Source organism: Hyperolius riggenbachi, chromosome 7 (assembly GCF_040937935.1).
Source record: "Hyperolius riggenbachi isolate aHypRig1 chromosome 7, aHypRig1.pri, whole genome shotgun sequence".
NCBI classification, from domain to species: Eukaryota; Metazoa; Chordata; class Amphibia; order Anura; family Hyperoliidae; genus Hyperolius; species Hyperolius riggenbachi.
The window spans coordinates 13356304-13376076 of record NC_090652.1 but is presented as its reverse complement, the minus strand read 5'-3'; the positions used below and the strand labels follow the sequence as shown (position 1 = coordinate 13376076).

Sequence of the window (19773 nt, the reverse complement as noted above, 5' to 3'; positions counted from 1 at the left end):
AGAGGATCAGCAGGGAAGCCAGGCAATGTGCATTGTTTAAAAGGAAATATATCGGCCTCCATATCACTCTTTCTTCGGTTGTCCTTTAAAGTGGACCTGAACTCTTGCAGAGAAAGGGCTCAAACCCACTAGAAGCCTTTTCTATGGTAATGCAATGCTATGGGGGATTCTTATAACACCACATCCCTCTAGTGCAGGGGTGTCAAACTCAAATACAGAGCGGACTGAAATTAAGCTCTGGGACCAAGTCGCAGGCCAGCCGCAATGTCTAGTGGCCACCTCTCTCCCTTATAAAGTTTCATGGCATGTAATAGAATCCTGCCCCTATAAAGTTCCCTGGTTTCTAGTGGTCCTCCCTCCCCCTATACAGTTTCCTGGTGTCTAGTGGCCCTCTCCCTCCTCTTTACAGTTCCCTGGTGTCTAGTGGCCCTATCCCTCCCCTATACAGTTCCCTGGTGTCTAGTGGCCCTATCCCTCCCCTATACAGTTCCCTGGTGTCTAGTGGTCCTCCTCCTTCCCCTATACAGTTCCCTGGTGTCTAGTGGTCCTCTCCCTGGTGTCTAGTGGCCCCCTCCATCCCCTATACAGTTCCCTGGTGTCTAGTGGTCCTCTCCCTCCCCTATACAGATCCCTGGTGTCTAGTGGTCCTCTCCCTCCCCTATACAGATCCCTGGTGTCTAGTGGTCCTCTCCCTCCCCTATACAGATCCCTGGTGTCTAGTGGTCCTCTCCCTCCCCTATACAGATCCCTGGTGTCTAGTGGTCCTCTCCCTCCCCTATACAGTTCCCTGGTGTCTAGTGGTCCTCCTCCTTCCCCTATACAGTTCCCTGGTGTCTAGTGGTCCTCCTCCTTCCCCTATACAGTTCCCTGGTGTCTAGTGGTCCTCTCCCTCCCCTATACAGTTCCCTGGTGTCTAGTGGTCCTCTCCCTCCCCTATACAGTTCCCTGGTGTCTAGTGGTCCTCCTCCTTCCCCTATACAGTTCCCTGGTGTCTAGTGGTCCTCCTCCTTCCCCTATACAGTTCCCTGGTGTCTAGTGGTCCTCCTCCTTCCCCTATACAGTTCCCTGGTGTCTAGTGGTCCTCCTCCTTCCCCTATACAGATCCCTGGTGTCTAGTGGTCCTCCTCCTTCCCCTATACAGTTCCCTGGTGTCTAGTGGCCCCCTCCATCCCCTATACAGATCCCTGGTGTCTAGTGGTCCTCTCCCTGGTGTCTAGTGGTCCTCTCCCTGGTGTCTAGTGGTCCTCTCCCTGGTGTCTAGTGGTCCTCTCCCTGGTGTCTAGTGGTCCTCTCCCTGGTGTCTAGTGGTCCTCTCCCTGGTGTCTAGTGGTCCTCTCCCTGGTGTCTAGTGGTCCTCTCCCTGGTGTCTAGTGGTCCTCTCCCTGGTGTCTAGTGGTCCTCTCCCTGGTGTCTAGTGGTCCTCTCCCTGGTGTCTAGTGGTCCTCTCCCTGGTGTCTAGTGGTCCTCTCCCTGGTGTCTAGTGGTCCTCTCCCTGGTGTCTAGTGGTCCTCTCCCTGGTGTCTAGTGGTCCTCTCCCTCCCCTATACCAGTTCCCTGGTGTCTAGTGGTCCTCTCCCTCCCCTATACAGTTCCCTCTTCTGTTGCTTTGCAATCCTTTGAAGTGAACCCGAGGTGAGGGATATTGAGGCTGCCATATTGATTTCCTGTTAAGCAATACCAGTTGCCTGGGTGTCCTGCTGGTCTATTTGGCTGCAGTAGTACCTGAATAACACCAGAAATCAGCATGCGGCTAATCTTGTCAGATCTGACAATAATGCCAGAAACACCTGATCTGCTGCATGCTTGTTCAGGGGCGATGGCTAATAGCATTAGAGGCAGAGGATCAGCAGGACAGCCAGGCAACTGGTATTGCTTAGAAGGAAGTAAATAGGTCAGCCTCCATTTCCCTCTTCCCTCGGGCTCGCTTTAGAATCACGCACACAGTGCTCACACTTGCATCCGTACTTAGAATAGAGCCAATCAAATGCACTTTCTGCCCGGTCTCATTATGTACCATTTGTAAGAAATGTGCATGCAAAGCAGAACTGCCAGCATCTCATTAGCTGGGCTCTAGAGAAGTGGCAGTTTATAGGCTGGGACAGCTGTGTTTACCAGCGCTTATAAGACCAACAACCTTTATTTCATTTTACAGGAACATCTCAGGCCTGGACTTGCACAGCGAGAACACCAGCTATGTAATCTATCACAGGCTTCTGCGGGTGAAACTTCTCTGGAAATGGCACAATGATACCACCCAGAATTCCATTCTCCTCTCTCTCTCTCTCTTTTATTTGTCTCACAAGTTTCCACAACACAGGGAGTAAACTGTGTTAAGGTGTGGCCATACACTTATAGATTTGCAGCAGATTGGACCATCAGATAGATTTCTGATGGATGCCTGTTAAGTCCAATCTGACAGGAATCTGATGTGTGCCACACACTAGGAGCAGATTTCCAATAGATTTCAGAATGAGATCTATTGGAAATCGATCTAAATGCATTTATTGGACTATTACATCAAATGCAACTCTATGGGCCATGGATCTGCTGCCAACTGCAGATCGACCTAGATTTTCCATCCTGTCAGATAGGTCAAATCGATTTGATAGAATTAATTTCCGATCGATTCTATAGAATCGATCAATGGCTGGAAATCGACCAGAGTATGGCCAGCTTGTAGAAACAGGCAGAAAACTGAATACTGGAACAAGTTGTCAGTTAAAGAGGAACTTAAAGTGAACCTCCAGAATAAAAAATCTACTCAGCAGCACTGAAGGCTTGGTGTTTCTTTAACAGTTTCACAGCATCAAAACTTTGTTTTTCTTACCCAAGCCTCATTTTTAGCTGCACAGAAGCTAAGCTCCACCCCATCAAAAAAAAAAATCTGCACGGGCATTTTTCCCCTGATGCTGCGCAAAGCACGACGGGATTTCTGATGTTCTCATTGCCTAGCAGCTGGGAAGGGTGATCAGGACAGTTGGAACAGTCTCATGCTTCCATTCACCTTCTTTCAACCAAAAACATGGCTGCCCCATGAAATCAAACATTTGCCTGTTCTTTTAAAAACAGGGTGGGTGAGAGATATTACCTATCTATTTTAATTAACATAACTAATGTAACTTAGCAAGAAGTTTTAAATCAGGATGATACCATTTATTAGCTAACTAAACTGAATAAAAATAAGCAAGTTTTCGGCCTTGCAGCCTTCGTCAGGCTTATATCCTGTTAGTTTGCAGGCTGATGGTACAGACAGCTTTATACATGCAACATCAAAGGGAAAACATATTTTTCAAGCATAAATACAGGTCATTAAGATGCCTTAAGTCAAACAGACCATCTGAAAGGGGATAGAGGTTATTAGCTAAGATAAGGATCCTTGTTTACGCCATGCTCACAGACCTGGGATTAGGATTGACCCACAGGTATCGTACATTCTTAGTTCACAAGTTCAGCTAGAATGGCTGAGAAAGTTTAAATATCAGTCTCATACCAATATAAAAAATTGTTGTCATTCAAACCGTTCTGCACAGCTTTGAACCAATTTATAAATTTTGTTTCTGCTATTAATCGATCATTTGACGTTTTGAAGCCACCCTTCAGGGCAGTGACACGAAGATCATCCATGCTGTGTCCGTTGGACCGAAAGTGTGTAGCAACTGGGAGTCCAGATTTGGTATTATTAATAGTGTGCCTGTGTCCATTCATACGTTTGCGCAGAGTTTGTCCAGTTTCTACCACGTACAGAACATTGGGGCATTTAGCACACATGATCAGATATACCAGATTGGTGGAACCACAGGAAAATGTGCCTTGTACTCTGTACTCCTGTTGTGAACCTGGTATCGTTACCCTGTCAGTGGAGTAATGTAACTTAATGACAGTATGTTTGTTTAGGCTGAAGTTCCTCTAAGGAAAAACAAATCAACATATTGCAGCAAAGCAAGATGTAAATAAATAAAAAAAAAAAACAAACACACAGACAGCACCAACTGCCATTTATAACACCCCCCCCCCCCCACACACACACACCCCTCCCCCAACACCATAGGCTAAAAGCATTTTTTTTTAATATCCGTATGCATAGAGGGAGATAGCAACTACCAAGCATGCGCTATTTCCCGCAATGCAACAAGAGTCACAGACAGGAGACTGTCAGGAGCATGGTCATGACATCACACAGTGGGAGGGGTTTCACCACAATATCAGCCATACAGAGCCCCCGATGATCCGTTTGAGAAAAGGTAAAGTTTCCTCTAGGGAAATGGGGCGTCAGCTACTGATTGGGATGAAGTGTTTTGTTACAGTTCCTCTTTAAAGTGTAACTGTCGGGCATAAAATAAAAAATCAATTTTTATCTGGTAAACAAGTAATAAGGATGCTAACCAGGCAATCCAAAAGTTAAAAATCACTATTACTTTTCTTGTTTATAAAATGCTCATTCCCCAGTTTACCTGATTCTTATTTGGTACACAGAAAATTTGGTACACAAAAGAGAAGTTGCAGGGCATGCTGGTTTTTTTTTTCTCTTCTTTACTTCCCCTCAGACTTAACTAATGCAGCCTGATTGGCTGAAGCCCCTTTCCCTCCTGTTTTCCCCTCCCACACCTCTGTTCCTCTCTGATTGGCCAATATTGCTCAGGCTGAAACAATGCACTTTCCCATTTTGCACAAGGATCACAGACTGAGGAAGATATTCCCTAAACCTCCCCTCTTGTCATATCGCAACCACACAATCTGAAACAGATTGATTTTTCTGGACAATTGAAGGTAAAGAGGCGCCCTGGTTGAAATAAAAGGCATCTAAAAACAGCTTAAAATCGAGGAAATAATACGAGGAGGCTTACCTCAATAACGAAATACTTGTATATGACAAGATTTTTATTTAGCACAGGCAACGCGTTTCGCGGGTCCAAGCCCGCTTCATCAGGCCATAGCTCCCTTTGCCATATCGACTTGTTCATTTGGCACTTTTAGTGGCCTAATGAAGCGGGCTTGGACCCGCGAAACGCGTTGCCTGTGCTAAATAAAAATCTTGTCATATACAAGTATTTCGTTATTGAGGTAAGCCACCTCATTATTTCCTTGATTTTAAGCTGTTTTTAGATGCTTTTATTTCAACCAGGGCGCCTCTTTACCGTCAATTGTGCATAGCTATACCCCCAAACAATCTGTGTTTGAGGGGTGGTGACAGACCACCTGTGGGTGCCCCACAGTGGACACCTGTCCCTACTTTTCCAAGGAGAGCGACCACATCCAGGTCCCGGCTGGGACTCCCGAGTGGAGTTGGGTTTATGGTCTCCACCTGCTTCCTACGGTTGGTTGCCCTTGCAACCTCCTTTTATGAGTAGTAATTTATTGAAATTCCTTTTTTCAATTGCATACTAATATACTATACTATTGGGCTGCCGTATTTGTCTCCTATATTTTTTTCCCCTGCAAGGTGCTGAGACACCCTCACTACGATTTTTCTGGAGTTCTTTGAATAGGCCACAACAAAACGGAACATCACCCTGCCGACAAAAAAGGTGTGGGACCTGCAGACACATTTACTTCACTGACAGGGTAACGATACCAGGTTCACAACAGGAGTACAGAGTACAGGGCACATTTACATCCACCAATCTGGTATATCAGATCATGTGTGCTAAATGCCCCAATGTTCTGTACGTGGGAGAAACTGGACAAACACTGCTCAAACGTATGAATGGACACAGGCACACTATTAATGATACGAAATCTGAACTCCCAGTTGCTACACACTTTCGGTCCAACGGACACAGCATGGATGATCTTCGTGTCACTGCCCTGAAGGGCGGCTTCAAAACGTCAAATGATCGATTAATAGCAGAAACAAAATGTATAAATTGGTTCAAAGCTGTGGACAAGGGCTTAAATAAGGACACAAACTTTTTATATTGGTATGAGGCTGATGATATTTAAGCAGGCCATACACTGGCTCGATTCACGGCCGTTTCGACAGCAGATCCGATCCTGGGATCGGATCTGCTGCCAATCGCTTGCGCTAAACGCACCCGCCGATCCGATTCCCTCCCGAAATTGGATCGGACCGTCGATCGCGCCGTGCGGGAAATTACCCTCGATCGCCCGGCGGTAGGAGCGCGTCGCTTGCGGCGTACGATTCGGGCCCGATCCGAGCATGTATACATTACCTGAAGCTGGCTCCGGGGTCCTCTTCTCCTCGCTGCACCGCATTTCCGCATGTCCCAGTGTACGCTTATACTTCCTGTGTCACTCCGGTGACCAGGAAGTTGAAATAGAGGGCGCTCTATTTGAACTTCCTGGTCACGGAGTAACACAGGAAGCGCCGGGATGGAGCAAGAACAGCGGTGCGGTGCAGTGCGGAGAAGACGCCCGGGAGCCAGCCTCAGGTAATGTATACGGGGGGGGGACAGGCGGCAGGAGCAGCTGAACAGATTGTGATCGGTTTCAGGCTGAAATCGATTCACAATCTGTTTGCAGTAAAGGCAGCCATACGATCCCTATCTGATCAGATTCGATCAGATAGGGATCTGTCAGCTGGTCGATCTAATGGCACATCGACCAGTGTATGGCCACCTTTAAACTCTTTCTCAGCCTATATAGCTAAACTTGTGAACTCAGAATGTACGATGCCTCTGTGACAATCCAACTCCCAGGTCTGGTAACATGGTGTAAACAAGTATTCTTATCTCCGCTAACAACCTTCCACCCCATTTACATGTTCTGTTTCACTTAAAGTGACTCTGTAACAAACATTACAACGTTTTTTCTACCATCCTACAAGTTCCTAAACCTATTCTAATGTGATCTGGCTTGCTGCAGCACTTTCTACTATAACCATCTCTGTAATAAATCAATGTATCTTTCCCCTGTCAGACTTGTCGGCCTGTGTCTGGAAGGCTGCCAAGTTCTTCAGTGTTGAACTGTTCCTCTATGCACACTCCAGTGTGTGTTTTATTTACATAAGCCAGCAGCTTCTCTGCTATCTTATCAGTGATAGAAGAGAGCTGGATAAAAATCCTCCTCCTGGAGGCTGTGAAAGGAGCTGGTCTGTCACATACTGAGGAATTACAAACACAGGCACAGGCAGAGCTGTCTGCAGGAAGCCTGTAATGTTCAGTGCATGAGAGAAGCTGGGGACGGAAGGTAAACACACACAAGTGATCTCTTGAGATTCAGAAGTAAGGCTGTATACAGCCTGCTTGTGTATGGATGTATTTTCTATGTGTGGACATGCTGTACATCAACCTACTTCCTGTTTTGGTGGCCATTTTGTTTGTTTATAAACAAACTTTTTAAAACTGTTTTTGACTACTTTTAATGCGGCGGGGAGCGGTGAAATTGTGACAGAGGGTAATAGGAGATGTCCCCTAACACACTGGTATGTTTACTTTTGTGCGATTTTAACAATACAGATTCTCTTTAAGGCATCTTAATGACATGTATTTATGCTTGAAAAAATATATATGTACCCCCCTTTTGATGTTGCATGTATATAGCTGTCTGTACCATCAGCCTGCATAAATGAATATAGGATTGTAAGCCCGACGAAGGCTGCAAAGCCGAAATCTTGCTTATTCTTATTCTATTAGTGGCTGGATAGTGTAAGTAGTGGCTGGATAGTGTAAAGGTTAAGGGCTCTGCCTCTGACACAGGCGACCTGGGTTCGAATCTCGGCTCTGCCTGTTCAGTAAGCCAGGACCTATTCAGTAGGGGACCTTGGGCAAGTCTCCCTAACACTGTTACTGCCTATAGAGCGCATCCTAGTGGCTGCAGCTCTGGCGCTTTGAGTCCGCCAGGAGAAAAGCGCAATATAAATGTTCTGTGTTTGTTCATTTAGTTAACCAATAAATGGGATCATCCTGATTTAAAACTTCTTACTATGACTGCCCATTTGAAAGCACAGGCTGTAAACAATAGGTCTGCTTCCATGAATCAGGAAGTAGAAACCATGCAGATTTAAGGATTTGTATCAGCTGTGACAAAGACTTGTTTAAAGCGGTATAGTCACCATAAAAATCAAATTTTATCAGCAACTGGTCTGAGTGTATTAAGTGATAAAGATGCTAATCCTGCATTCAAAACTTTTTCTGCTGTCATGGTTTGGAGTTATCACATAGCTTAAGAGCACTGGCCCGTTAATTGCCATTGTCAAACAGTTGCATGCTGGGTGTGTTTATAGTATACCCCTCCTCTTCCCTTTATTTCACCCTCTTTCTAATGACATAAGACAGTGCACCTAGTATACACCTCAGTGGGAGTGTCTGAAGACTCTGGGAGGAGGGCGGGTAACGGATACACAATTAGCAAGAGGAGAGAGAGCGGGGAAAAAAAATAAAAATAAAAAAATCGAGGGAGGAAATTATGTCAGGATTAGTTTCAAAGGTAACCAAGATGGAACCTGCCTAGAATAGGGTTCTCTGCTTTTCCTTTATGAAATTTACAGGAATCATAACGTGGACAGTGCAATACATCTGTTATGCAAGTAGATCTAGTATTTATCTACTTGTATAGATTGTAAGCCTTTGGGCAGGGTCCTCCTTTTGTGTCCTACCTGATCATGCACCTCCATTACTGTGCACCCATGCTATGCATCTGAGTGAACCTAACTTGCCTAATCTCCATGCTCCCCTCCAGTGACTAAGCATTACCTTGTACTCATACTGTGCTGTGTGATCTCCATGCTCCATCCAGTGACTAAGCATTACCTTGTACTCATACTGTGCTGTGTGATCTCCATGCTCCATCCAGTGACTAAGCATTACCTTGTACTCACACTGTGCTGTGTGATCTCCATGCTCCCCTCCAGTGACTAAGCATGACCTTGTACTCATACTGTGCTGTGTGACCTCCATGCTCCCCTCCAGTGACTAAGCATTACCTTGTACTCATACTGTGCTGTGTGACCTCCATGCTCCCCTCCAGTGACTAAGCATTACCTTGTACTCACACTGTGCTGTGTGATCTCCATGCTCCCCTCCAGTGACTAAGCATTACCTTGTTTGTACTCATACTGTGCTGTGTGATCTCCATGCTCCCCTCCAGTGACTAAGCATTACCTTGTACTCATACTGTGCTGTGTGACCTCCATGCTCCCCTCCAGTGACTAAGCATTACCTTGTACTCATACTGTGCTGTGTGATCTCCATGCTCCCATCCAGTGACTAAGCATTACCTTGTACTCATACTGTGGTCTTGTATTCATGTATTGTCATATTGCTGTATGTCACCCCTAAATATTGTCTGTAACCTAAACTAATGTCCAGCGCTGTGTAATATGTTGGCGCTTTATAAATACAATAAATATATGTGTTTTATTTCTAGGTTAGCATGGGTGTCACTTGTACTTTAAAGGTTCTAATGTTTTTGTGTATCTTTTAGAGCACAGAGGACTGAGTTCAGGTCCGCTTTAAAGGATACCCGAACTGACATGTGACATGATGAGACAGACATGTGTATGTACAGTGCCTAGCACACAAATAACCAGGCTGTGTTCCTTTTTTTCTGTATGTGCCTGAAAGAGTTAAATATCAGGTATGTAAGTGGCTGACTCAGTCCTGACTCAGACAGGAAGTGACTAAGTGTGACCCTCCCTGATAAGAAATTCCACCTATAAAACACTTTCCTAGCAGAAAATGACTTCTGAGAGCAAGAAAGAGATAAAAAGAGGAATTTATCAGTGAGGGTCACACTATAGTCACTTCCTGTCTGAGTCAGGACTGAGTCAGCCACTTACATACCTGATATTTAACTCTTTCAGGCAGAGAAATAAAAAAGGAACACAGCCTAGTTATTTGTGTGCTAGGCACTGTACATACACATGTCTATCTCATTATGTCACATTTCAGTTCGGGTATCCTTTAAGGGCAATCAACGACATGCTAAATGCAGGGAGTCAGCCACACCTGCACAGACCTAAAGGCTGTGGTCGATTGCCACCAGATCGACCAGCAGATAGATCCCTCTGTGATCAAATCTGATCAAAGAGGGATCTATTGGCTGCCCACACTGCAAACAGATTTTGAATCGATTTCACTATGAAACCGATTCACAATCTGTGGAGCTGCCAGTGCCGCCTTCCCCTGCATACATTATCTGATCCGGCCGGCGCGAGTCGCCCCGGTCTCCACTGTCCCTTCTCCGCTCTGGGCTCCGGCTTCACTTTACTTCCTATCGGGACAGTAAGAAGTGAAGCCAGCTGGAGCCCAGCACGGAGAAGGGACAGCGGGGACACACGCCGGCAGAACAGGTAATGTATTGGCGCCAGCATCGGTTGGACATTCGAATGCCACTATCCACGCACTCCCGACCCGCTGGCGATCGAGCTAAATCTTCCACGTGGACAGATCCATGGGAATCGGTCAGCATTTGCGCAGCGATTTCACAGCAGACTCGATCTGCTGTCTATCGCCGGGAAAACGTGTATGGGCACCTTAAAGAGAATCTGTATTGTTAAAAATCGCACAAAAGTAAACATACCAGTGCGTTAGGGGACATCTATTACCCTCTGTCACAATTTTGCTGCTCCCCGCCGCATTAAAAGTGGTTAAAAACAGTTTGTTTACAAACAAACAAAATGGCCATTAAAACAGGAAGTAGGTTGATGTACAGTATGTCCACTAGGCCTGAACGATTTATCGATTTTGTATCGAAATCGCGATCACGGAAACGACGATTCCGTGATCACCAAAGCGGCGATTTTTGCCGATATCCTGTGCCCTCCCGCTGTGGTGTTGTACCATCTCCCGCTGTGCGCAACTTTGTGTACAAATAGCTGCGACTCAGCAGCTCTCACTCCCCGCGGCAGATTAGTATCTTTACTTCCGCCTAGTGCCTCCTTCTCCTGCTACGTCATTAGCCCAGCGCAGGCTCTCGCTCTCTTTCCCTCTGGCAGCTCACAGGAGTCGTTTTCTTCGATGATTGTTTACAAGGCAATTTAGTTAAAGCAGGCTAGTGTCTGGTCTGATTTTCCCCTCCCCGTCCTTCAGTAGTTCGGTGGCTAGCAGAGGGAGCAGAGAAGGAATTCCCTCCTCCCCCATTCCAGAAGTCGTCACTCGAAGTGCAGAGAGAGGTGTGGATCTGCACAGCATGGGGGAGATTTAGCAGGCAAGACTGAAGTGCATGACTCTGTGTGTGTGTCATTGAGTGTTGTGCATGTAAGTGTGTGCTGCAGGAGGAGTGTGTGTTTGTGCATATTGGTGTGTATGTGTGCATGTTAGTGTGTGCTGCAGGAGATGTGTGTGTTTGTGCATATTGGTGTGTATGTGTGCATGTAAGTGTGTGCTGCAGGAGGAGTGTGTGTTTGTGCATATTGGTGTGTATGTGTGCATGTAAGTGTGTGCTGCAGGAGAAGTGTGTGTTTGTGCATATTGGTGTGTATGTGTGCATGTAAGTGTGTGCTGCAGGAGGAGTGTGTGTTTGTGCATATTGGTGTGTATGTGTGCATGTAAGTGTGTGCTGCAGGAGAAGTGTGTGTTTGTGCATATTGGTGTGTATGTGTGCATGTTAGTGTGTGCTGCAGGAGGAGTGTGTGTTTGTGCATATTGGTGTGTATGTGTGCATGTAAGTGTGTGCTGCAGGAGGAGTGTGTGTTTGTGCATATTGGTGTGTATGTGTGCATGTAAGTGTGTGCTGCAGGAGGAGTGTGTGTTTGTGCATATTGGTGTGTATGTGTGCATGTAAGTGTGTGCTGCAGGAGAAGTGTGTGTTTGTGCATATTGGTGTGTATGTGTGCATGTTAGTGTATGCTGCAGGAGAAGTGTGTGTTTGTGCATATTGGTGTGTATGTTAGTGTGTGCTGCAGGAGAAGTGTGTGTTTGTGCATATTGGTGTGTATGTGTGCATGTAAGTGTGTGCTGCAGGAGGAGTGTGTGTGTGCATGTTAGTGTGTGCTGCAGGAGAAGTGTGTGTTTGTGCATATTGGTGTGTATGTGTGCATGTTAGTGTGTGCTGCAGGAGAAGTGTGTGTTTGTGCATATTGGTGTGTATGTGTGCATGTAAGTGTGTGCTGCAGGAGGAGTGTGTGTTTGTGCATATTGGTGTGTATGTGTGCATGTAAGTGTATGCTGCAGGAGAAGTGTGTGTTTGTGCATATTGGTGTGTATGTGTGCATGTTAGTGTGTGCTGCAGGAGAAGTGTGTGTTTGTGCATATTGGTGTGTATGTGTGCATGTAAGTGTGTGCTGCAGGAGGAGTGTGTGTTTGTGCATATTGGTGTGTATGTGTGCATGTAAGTGTGTGCTGCAGGTGAAGTGCTCGAAGTGTGATTGTGCATATTAGTGTGTGCTGCAGGATCTGTGTGTCAGTGAGTGCTGCGAGATGGAGAATTAAGTGTGTGCGTGTGCATCAGCGCAAATCCCCCCCCCCCCATGGCTTAACTTCACCCTACCTACCCCACACCTAACATTAACTGTCCCCACTACTGCTGTGACATGACTCTTATTCCCCCCCACAGTAATATGTGCCGCATGGAGAAAAATGGGACAGGTGAAATAACCCCCCATCCCCCCTCCGGTCCTCCTTGGCCCTTGACTTGGTCACATTTTTTCAATTTTGGCCCCCTGTCTATTTGAGTTTGACACTCCTGGTCTAGCACACCATCAGCTGGGCGGACGGCAGACATATTAGGTGTGGTACTACTGTTCAATACCTTATTACGCATTACCTCTGGAGTAGGACAGTAAAAATTGTGTTAATATATATGAGGTTTAAACTATAACTACTCAATGATCATAGCACCAGTTCTTCTCAGTTTTTTTTTTTTATATTGTCCCGGTCAGTCAAGAGTTTGGCCAGTTATGAAGCCTTTAGGCTTAGGATTAATCACAGCTCCACCCCCAGCCTCCTTTGCACAGAGGAGATCTGAATGAGGCACATTGAAGAAAATCGTGAATTGAATCGAAATCGCAATTTGACAGAAATCGTGCAATTCAATCTTTTCCCAAAATCGTTCAGGCCTAATGTCCACACATAGAAAATACATCCATACACAAGCAGGCTGTATACAGCCTTCCTTTTTAATCTCAAGAGATCATTTGTGTGTTTCTTTCCCCCTGCAGCTATCTTCCACTGAAGTGTCAGGCTGTTTCTTCCTGCAGAGTGCAGACAGCTCTACCTGTATGTAATTCCTCAGTATGTGAAAGCCCAGCCAGCTCAGAGGAGGATTTATCCAGCTTGTAAAAGATAATAGAGCAGAGAAGCTGCACTAATCTAAATAACACACAGCAGTGTGCAGAGAGGGGCCTGGAGGGGGGAGATGCATCACAGAACCACAATACTGAAGAACTTGGCAGCCTTCCAGACACAGGCTGACAAGTCTGACAAGAGAGAGAGATAAGTTGATTTATTACAGAGATGGTGATAGTAGAACGTGCTGCAGTAAGCCAGAACACAGAATAGATTTTGGAACTTGTAGGATGGAAGAAAACCGGATGAAATTTTTGTTACGGAGTCTCTTTAAGACAGTCAGCTGATACACAAACCAATATGTGCCTCTCCCCATAGAATAGGCCACTATCTGTATGGACACAGGTCAGGAGGACACTTCCCTATAAACATACAGCCTGTATAGACACACGAGGGAGGCTGCTTCACTACACTACACATGCATTATGCTGAACCACCAAATCATTAAAGTGGACCAGAACGCTTACACAGGACAGAAGGGAAAGCGAAATGCACCCTGTATGTATTTAGAGGTTTAACCTGTCTAATTCCCCCTCATCTGTGACTAATCACAAATTGTAATTTGATCTCAGCTGCCCGCCACAGCAGAGAAGCCAATTGGTAAGCACAGGACATTAACCGTATGTCTGCTTCCATGAACGCAGGAAGTAAACAAACTGCAAATTTACTGCAGGATTTGTTTCAACTGTAACAAAGAAAGGCGTTTCTTTAAAGGTTATTATGCTGTTACTTATATTTTAGAGCAGAGAGGAAGTTCTGAGTTCAGGTCCATTTTACCACTAGCAGGTGCTTGTGATGAATAACAGTGACTGACTGGCTACAGTGGCACCGGACAAGAATTGGGACATATTGTTCATCAAGGGAAGAGTCCCTTTATGGAGAGTGACACTGAAAAATGTGCAGATACAAGGAAGGATCTGAAGGACTTCAAAAAGGAGCGAATGGTGATTGGTTACGACTCACGAGCCAGAGTCAGGCCTCTCCCAAACCCACAGGCCTTGCAGTACCTGGCATGCAGTGGTTAGTGATCAACCACAAGCCTACGGAAGCCCAGCCCCATGCAGTCTCCTGCCCAGGGGAGGTCACATTCATTGTGCTGCAAGAGAAACTAAAAAGTGGAAATTAAAACAAGAGCTCTACTGGTGACATGGCCATTGTTGCCCAAGGGTCACTGATGCACACAGGGAGGGAAGGCTAGCCAATCTGGTCCAAGGTGTTAAAGCGGTATGGTCACCATAAAAATCAAATTTCAACAGCAACTGGTCTGAGTTTAAGTGATAAAGATGCTAATCCTGCATTCAAAACTTGCAAAACTTTCTGCTGTTATGGTTTGTAGTGATCACATACTTTAGGAGCACTGGCCCTAGTGCCAAACAGTGCCAAAGAGTTGAATGCTGGGAGTTCTTTTTATCTATTATATATTCCTCCTCTTCCATTTATTTCCCTGCCTAGCTGCTTATCAAAAACACCCTCTGATTACTTGTGTTTACAAGCAAGGCTGAGGTGACTCAGTGATTGGATGTGTAAATAAAAAAAATAGGCAGTGCAGTTGTTAGTATACACCTGAGTGGGAGTGTCTGAAGACTCTGGGAGGAGGGCAGCTAATGAATACACAATGAGCAAGAGAAGGGAGGGGGGGGGAACAAGAGTCAGGGAGGATATGATGTCAGCATTAGCTTGGCAAGATGGCCACTGCCTAGAATAGGATTTTCTGCTTTTCCTTTGTAAAATTCACAGGAATCATTATGTGGATAGCACAATACATCTGTTATGCAAGTAGAAGTAGTATTTATCTACTTATGTGTTTTTTTATTTCTAGGTTACCATGGGTGTCGCTTGTTCTTTAAAGAACTACAGTAGCACAATTTTTTTCAAAATGTGGTGCTGGCCACAAAAAGCAATGCAAAGGCATAAAGCTACTTACACACACCAGATTTTAATCCCTGAAAATAAACGATTGATAATGAGCAGTTCAATGTGAGAACACAAACGTACGCACAATAACGTCAGCGTGCAAAAGCTTAATTATGCTGGTGGAATGCAGCTGAAGTGAAGTATAAAATCTCTTGATCATTTAAAAACTTGTTCTTTCATGTGTGATTATCAGCAGAATAGAGCCTGTAGGATGGATTGGTATTCCTGGGTGAGAGTATTCCGTACGTATCTTTATTTTATAATTTGTTTCCAGTCAGTTGTCCTTTGAATCCGAGATAAAAACGTACCCATTGCATAATTGTGCTCCTTACATATCGTTTGTAGGGCATTCCTCAAGCCAAATAAAGCCTATCATGGGCTAAATTCCCCAACCCTTAAAGCAGTATTGTCACCATAAAAATCAAATTTTAACAGCAACTTATCTGAGTGTATTAAGTGATAAAGATGCTAATCCTGCATTCAAAACTGGCAAAACTTTTTCTGCTGTTATGGTTTGGAGTTATCACATACTTTAGGAGCACTGACCCTAGTGCCAAACAGCGCCAAAGAGTTGAATGCTGGGAGTTCTTTTTATCTAGAATATATTCCTCCTCTTCCATTTACTTCCCTGCCTAGCTGCTTATCACAAACACCCTCTGATCACTTGTGTTTACATGCAAGGCTGAGGTGACTCAGGGATTGGAGGATAAGACAGTGTAAGTTCCTAGTATACGCCTCAGTGGGAGTGTCTGAAGATTCTGGGAGGAGGGCAGCTAATGAATACACAATGAGCAAGAGAAGGGAGGGGGGAAAACAAGAGTCAGGGAGGATATGATGTCAGCATTAGCTTGGCAAGATAGCTACTGCCTAGAATAGGATTTTCCGCTTTTCCTTTATAAAATTCACAGGAATCAGTACGTGGATAGTACAATACATCTGTTATGCAAGTAGAAGTAGTATTTATCTACTTATATATGTGTTTTTTTATTTCTAGGTTAGCGTGGGTGTCGCTTGTTCTATAAAGGCTCATACACACGACGGATTTTTCCAAATGACCCGTCGTTTGGACATCAAATCGGGCGTTCAGCTGATAACGCTGGTGTTGACGGAGTCGCCTAGCGGATCCATCAAAACCAGAGTTATCCGCTGAACGATCAACTGTACACACGCCCGATTTGACGTCCAAACAACAGGTCGTTTGGAAAAATCTGACGTGTGTATGTACCTTTAGCTTTCTGGAGCAATAGGCTCCCGTTTTCCAAAAGACCAATGGAAATCATCCATCCCCAGGGAGGATTCTCATTAGTTCAGTATTGGGAAGATTCTCATGGTTCAGAGTGGAGCAATAAAAATCCTCCCTGGTGCTGGGGGGGGGGGGGGGGGTTCCATTAGTCTTTTGCAAATCAATGGAGAAGGTAATCTAGCCAACCATACAATTGATTTGCCCCAGGAGTGCTTTAAAGAGGAGCTGTCAGCCATACTATCTCAGGAAAAAAACAAATATATAAGTAGATAAATACTTGCTCTAACATAACACATGTATTGCACTGTCCAACGTTATGATTCCTGTGAATTTTATAAAGGAAAAGTAGAGAATCCTATTCTAGACAGTTTCCATATTTACTGTGGCTATTTTAAAGCCAGTCGTGATGTAATATCCGCCCTAAAGGTGCGTACACATGCACTACTAAAGAGAACGACTGGTCCATCAGACCCTCCCACTGGGCGGTCATTCTCCCGACAGTAGTGCGTGTGTAGTCTGCAGACTGATAAGGCTGAGTGTATCGTTCAGAAATAGCCTTATCAATATGCAGACAGACTGTACACACGCACTACTGTCGGGAGAATGACCGCCCAGTGGGGGGGTCTGATGGACCAGTCGTTCTCTTTAGTAGTGTGTGTGTACGCACCTTTAGTCTCCTCTGCCTGATTTGCCCACCCTTCACTATAGAAAGTGCATTGTTTCAGCCTGAGACATTTTGGACAATCAGAGAGGAACAGAGGTGTGGGAGGGGAAAAAAGGAAAGAGGCTTCAGCCAATCAGGCTGCATTAGTTAAGTCTGAGAGGAAGTAGAGAAGAAAAAAAGAAAAAAAAACACCCCAGAATGCCCTGCAACTTCTCTTTTGTGTACCAAATTTTGTGTGTACCAAATAGGAGTCGTGTAAACTGGGGAATGAATTTATCAACAAGAACAGCAATAGTGATTTTAAATTTTGAATTGCCTGATTAGCATCCTTATTACTTGTTCACCAGATAAAAATAAAGAATTGATTTTTGATTTTATGCCCGACAGTTACTGCTTTAGCAGTGTTCCCCAACCCTGTCCTCAAGTACCACCAACAGTGCATGTTTTGTGGAAATCCGCAGAGGTAGTTAATCAGCTCTGCTGAGACACTAATTACCTCACCTGTGCATGTTTGTGGTTTTCTGCAAAACACGTACTGTTGGTGGGCCTTGAGGACGGGGATGGCAGGTGCTTCAGCCAGCTAGTTTTGGTGAGCACCTACCTGTCATTGGCTCACCACCTCCTATTCTGTAAGCAGAGTTGCACACAGGGCCTGCATTCTCTCATCTTGCCCCACCAGGCTACTTTTTCATGCCACCCAGCTGGGAAAAAATCCAGGGGAGTACACTAGGTTGGGAAACACTGCAGGAGGGGGGGTGGCCCTGTGGAGCAGGAGGAAGGGGGGTGGCAGTTGCCCTGTGGAGCAGGAGGGGGGGTGGAGGTTGCCCTGTGGAGCAGGAGGGGGGGGGGGTGGAGGTTGCCCTGTGGAGCAGGAGGGGGGGGGGTGGAGGTTGCCCTGTGGAGCAGGAGGGGGGGGGTGGAGGTTGCCCTGTGGAGCAGGAGGGGGGGGGGGAGGTTGCCCTGTGGAGCAGGAGGGGGGGGGGGAGGTTGCCCTGTGGAGCAGGAGGGGGGGGGGGGGGGAGTGGAGGTTGCCCTGTGGAGCAGGAGGGGGGGGTGGAGGTTGCCCTGTGGAGCAGGAGGGGGGGGTGGAGGTTGCCCTGTGGAGCAGGAGGGGGGGGTGGAGGTTGCCCTGTGGAGCAGGAGGGGGGGGTGGAGGTTGCCCTGTGGAGCAGGAGGGGGGGGGGGTGGAGGTTGCCCTGTGGAGCAGGAGGGGGGGGGGGAGTGGAGGTTGTCCTGTGGAGCAGGAGGGGGGGGGGGGGGAGTGGAGGTTGTCCTGTGGAGCAGGAGGGGGGGGGGGGGGGGAGTGGAGGTTGTCCTGTGGAGCAGGAGGGGGGGGGGGGTGGAGGTTGCCCCGTGGAGCAGAAGGGGGGTCCAGACTGGAGCAGAAAAGGGGTCCAGTGGAGCAGGAGGAGGAGGTTGCCCTGTGGAGCAGTAGGCTGGGAAATCTCCAGACTGGAGAAGAAAAGGGAGCAGTAGTGGGGAGGAGAAAGGAAGTCTTGCAGAGTAAAGGGGGTCCTGTGGAGCAGGGGGCGGGTTGAGGAGGGTGGGATGCCCTGTGGAGCAGGAAGGGGGTCCTGTGGAGCAGTGAGGGGCAGATTGTAGCCCAGGCGGGATAAGGACACACTGACCAGGACAAGGTGCTCTTACTACTGCAGCCGCTGCCCCCCTATGGACACATACTGCCCCTCCCCCCCGGCTCTCACCCTCCAGGAGGCGCTGGATGATGGAGTCGATGTTCAGCTTCTCGCTGTCCCCCATGGCTCGCGCTGCTGCTCGCTTCAGGCGGGGAGGTCACGTGTGCGCCGGCCTCGCTCTCTCCACCGGCAAATGACGTCAGCTCCGCGCACGAGGCCCCGCTTTTCTCACCGCCACCCCCTTCCCCTTCGCGTGAATGGAATCGGCCGCGGCGCGCGTGCGTCACTCGGGGACAGGCCGTCCCGCCCCTTCCCTTGCTCCGAATTGGCTGCCGATGACGGAGGAATTTGAACGCGGGCACGCCCCTTTCCGTGGCGTAGGGAAGATGCACGCGCTGGCTGCCAGGAAGTCACGCCGCGCGCTGATTGGAGGAGAGAGGGAGGGGCGGTGCCATTGACGTCAGAAAAGGACTGGAAGCGCTGAGAGGCGCTGACGTGACTGCAGAGGCTGTAGCTCCTCCCTATAAAGGTTTAAAAGGACACTTGTAGTGAGAGGGATATGGAGGTTGCCATTATTTATTTCCTGTTAAACAATACCACTTGCCTGGCAGCCCTGCGGGTCTATTTGGCTGCAGAATATCTGAATCACACACCTGAAACAAGCATGCAGCTAATCTTGTCAGATCTGCAGGGGCTTAGCAATAGGGGGTGCAGAGGTAGTGGCTGCATCGGGGCCCTTGGGCCAGAGGGGCCCCGAAGGGCCCTCCCTCAATTACAGTATTAGCTCTCTATTAGTCCTGTGCTCATAATAATCACTTCTAATAGATACTTTGATTAGTGGTAATCATTAACAAACTGTTCCCCATCCCCTTCTTGCACCTCTGACACTGTAGTTGCTATTGGCAGGTTTTGGTGCGTCGTATCAATTGTTATGTATAGAGTGCTAGTGGGGCCCCATTGTAAAACTTGCATCGGGGCCCACAGCTCCTTAGCTACGCCACTGCAGATCTGACAATAATGCCAGCAACGCCTGATATGCTGCATGCTTGTTCAGGGTGTATGGTGGAAAGTATTAGAGGCAGAGGATTAGTTGGACAGCCAGGCAGTGAGCGCTAGGTCCACACTAGACACAGT

General features: G+C 46.8%; 1 protein-coding gene across 1 annotated transcript in view; it reads right to left on the bottom strand.

Moving 5' to 3' along the window:
* Positions 1–18961, bottom strand: part of LOC137525391 (serine/threonine-protein phosphatase PP1-alpha catalytic subunit-like) — a 44318-nt gene extending 25357 nt beyond the window's left edge. The window contains exon 1 of the mRNA XM_068246465.1: positions 18709–18961. Within this exon, the coding sequence (XP_068102566.1) occupies positions 18709–18763 (55 nt within the window). The 5' untranslated portion in view covers positions 18764–18961. The remainder of the gene's footprint in view (positions 1–18708) is intronic.
* Between the last annotated feature and the right edge of the window lie 812 nt (positions 18962–19773).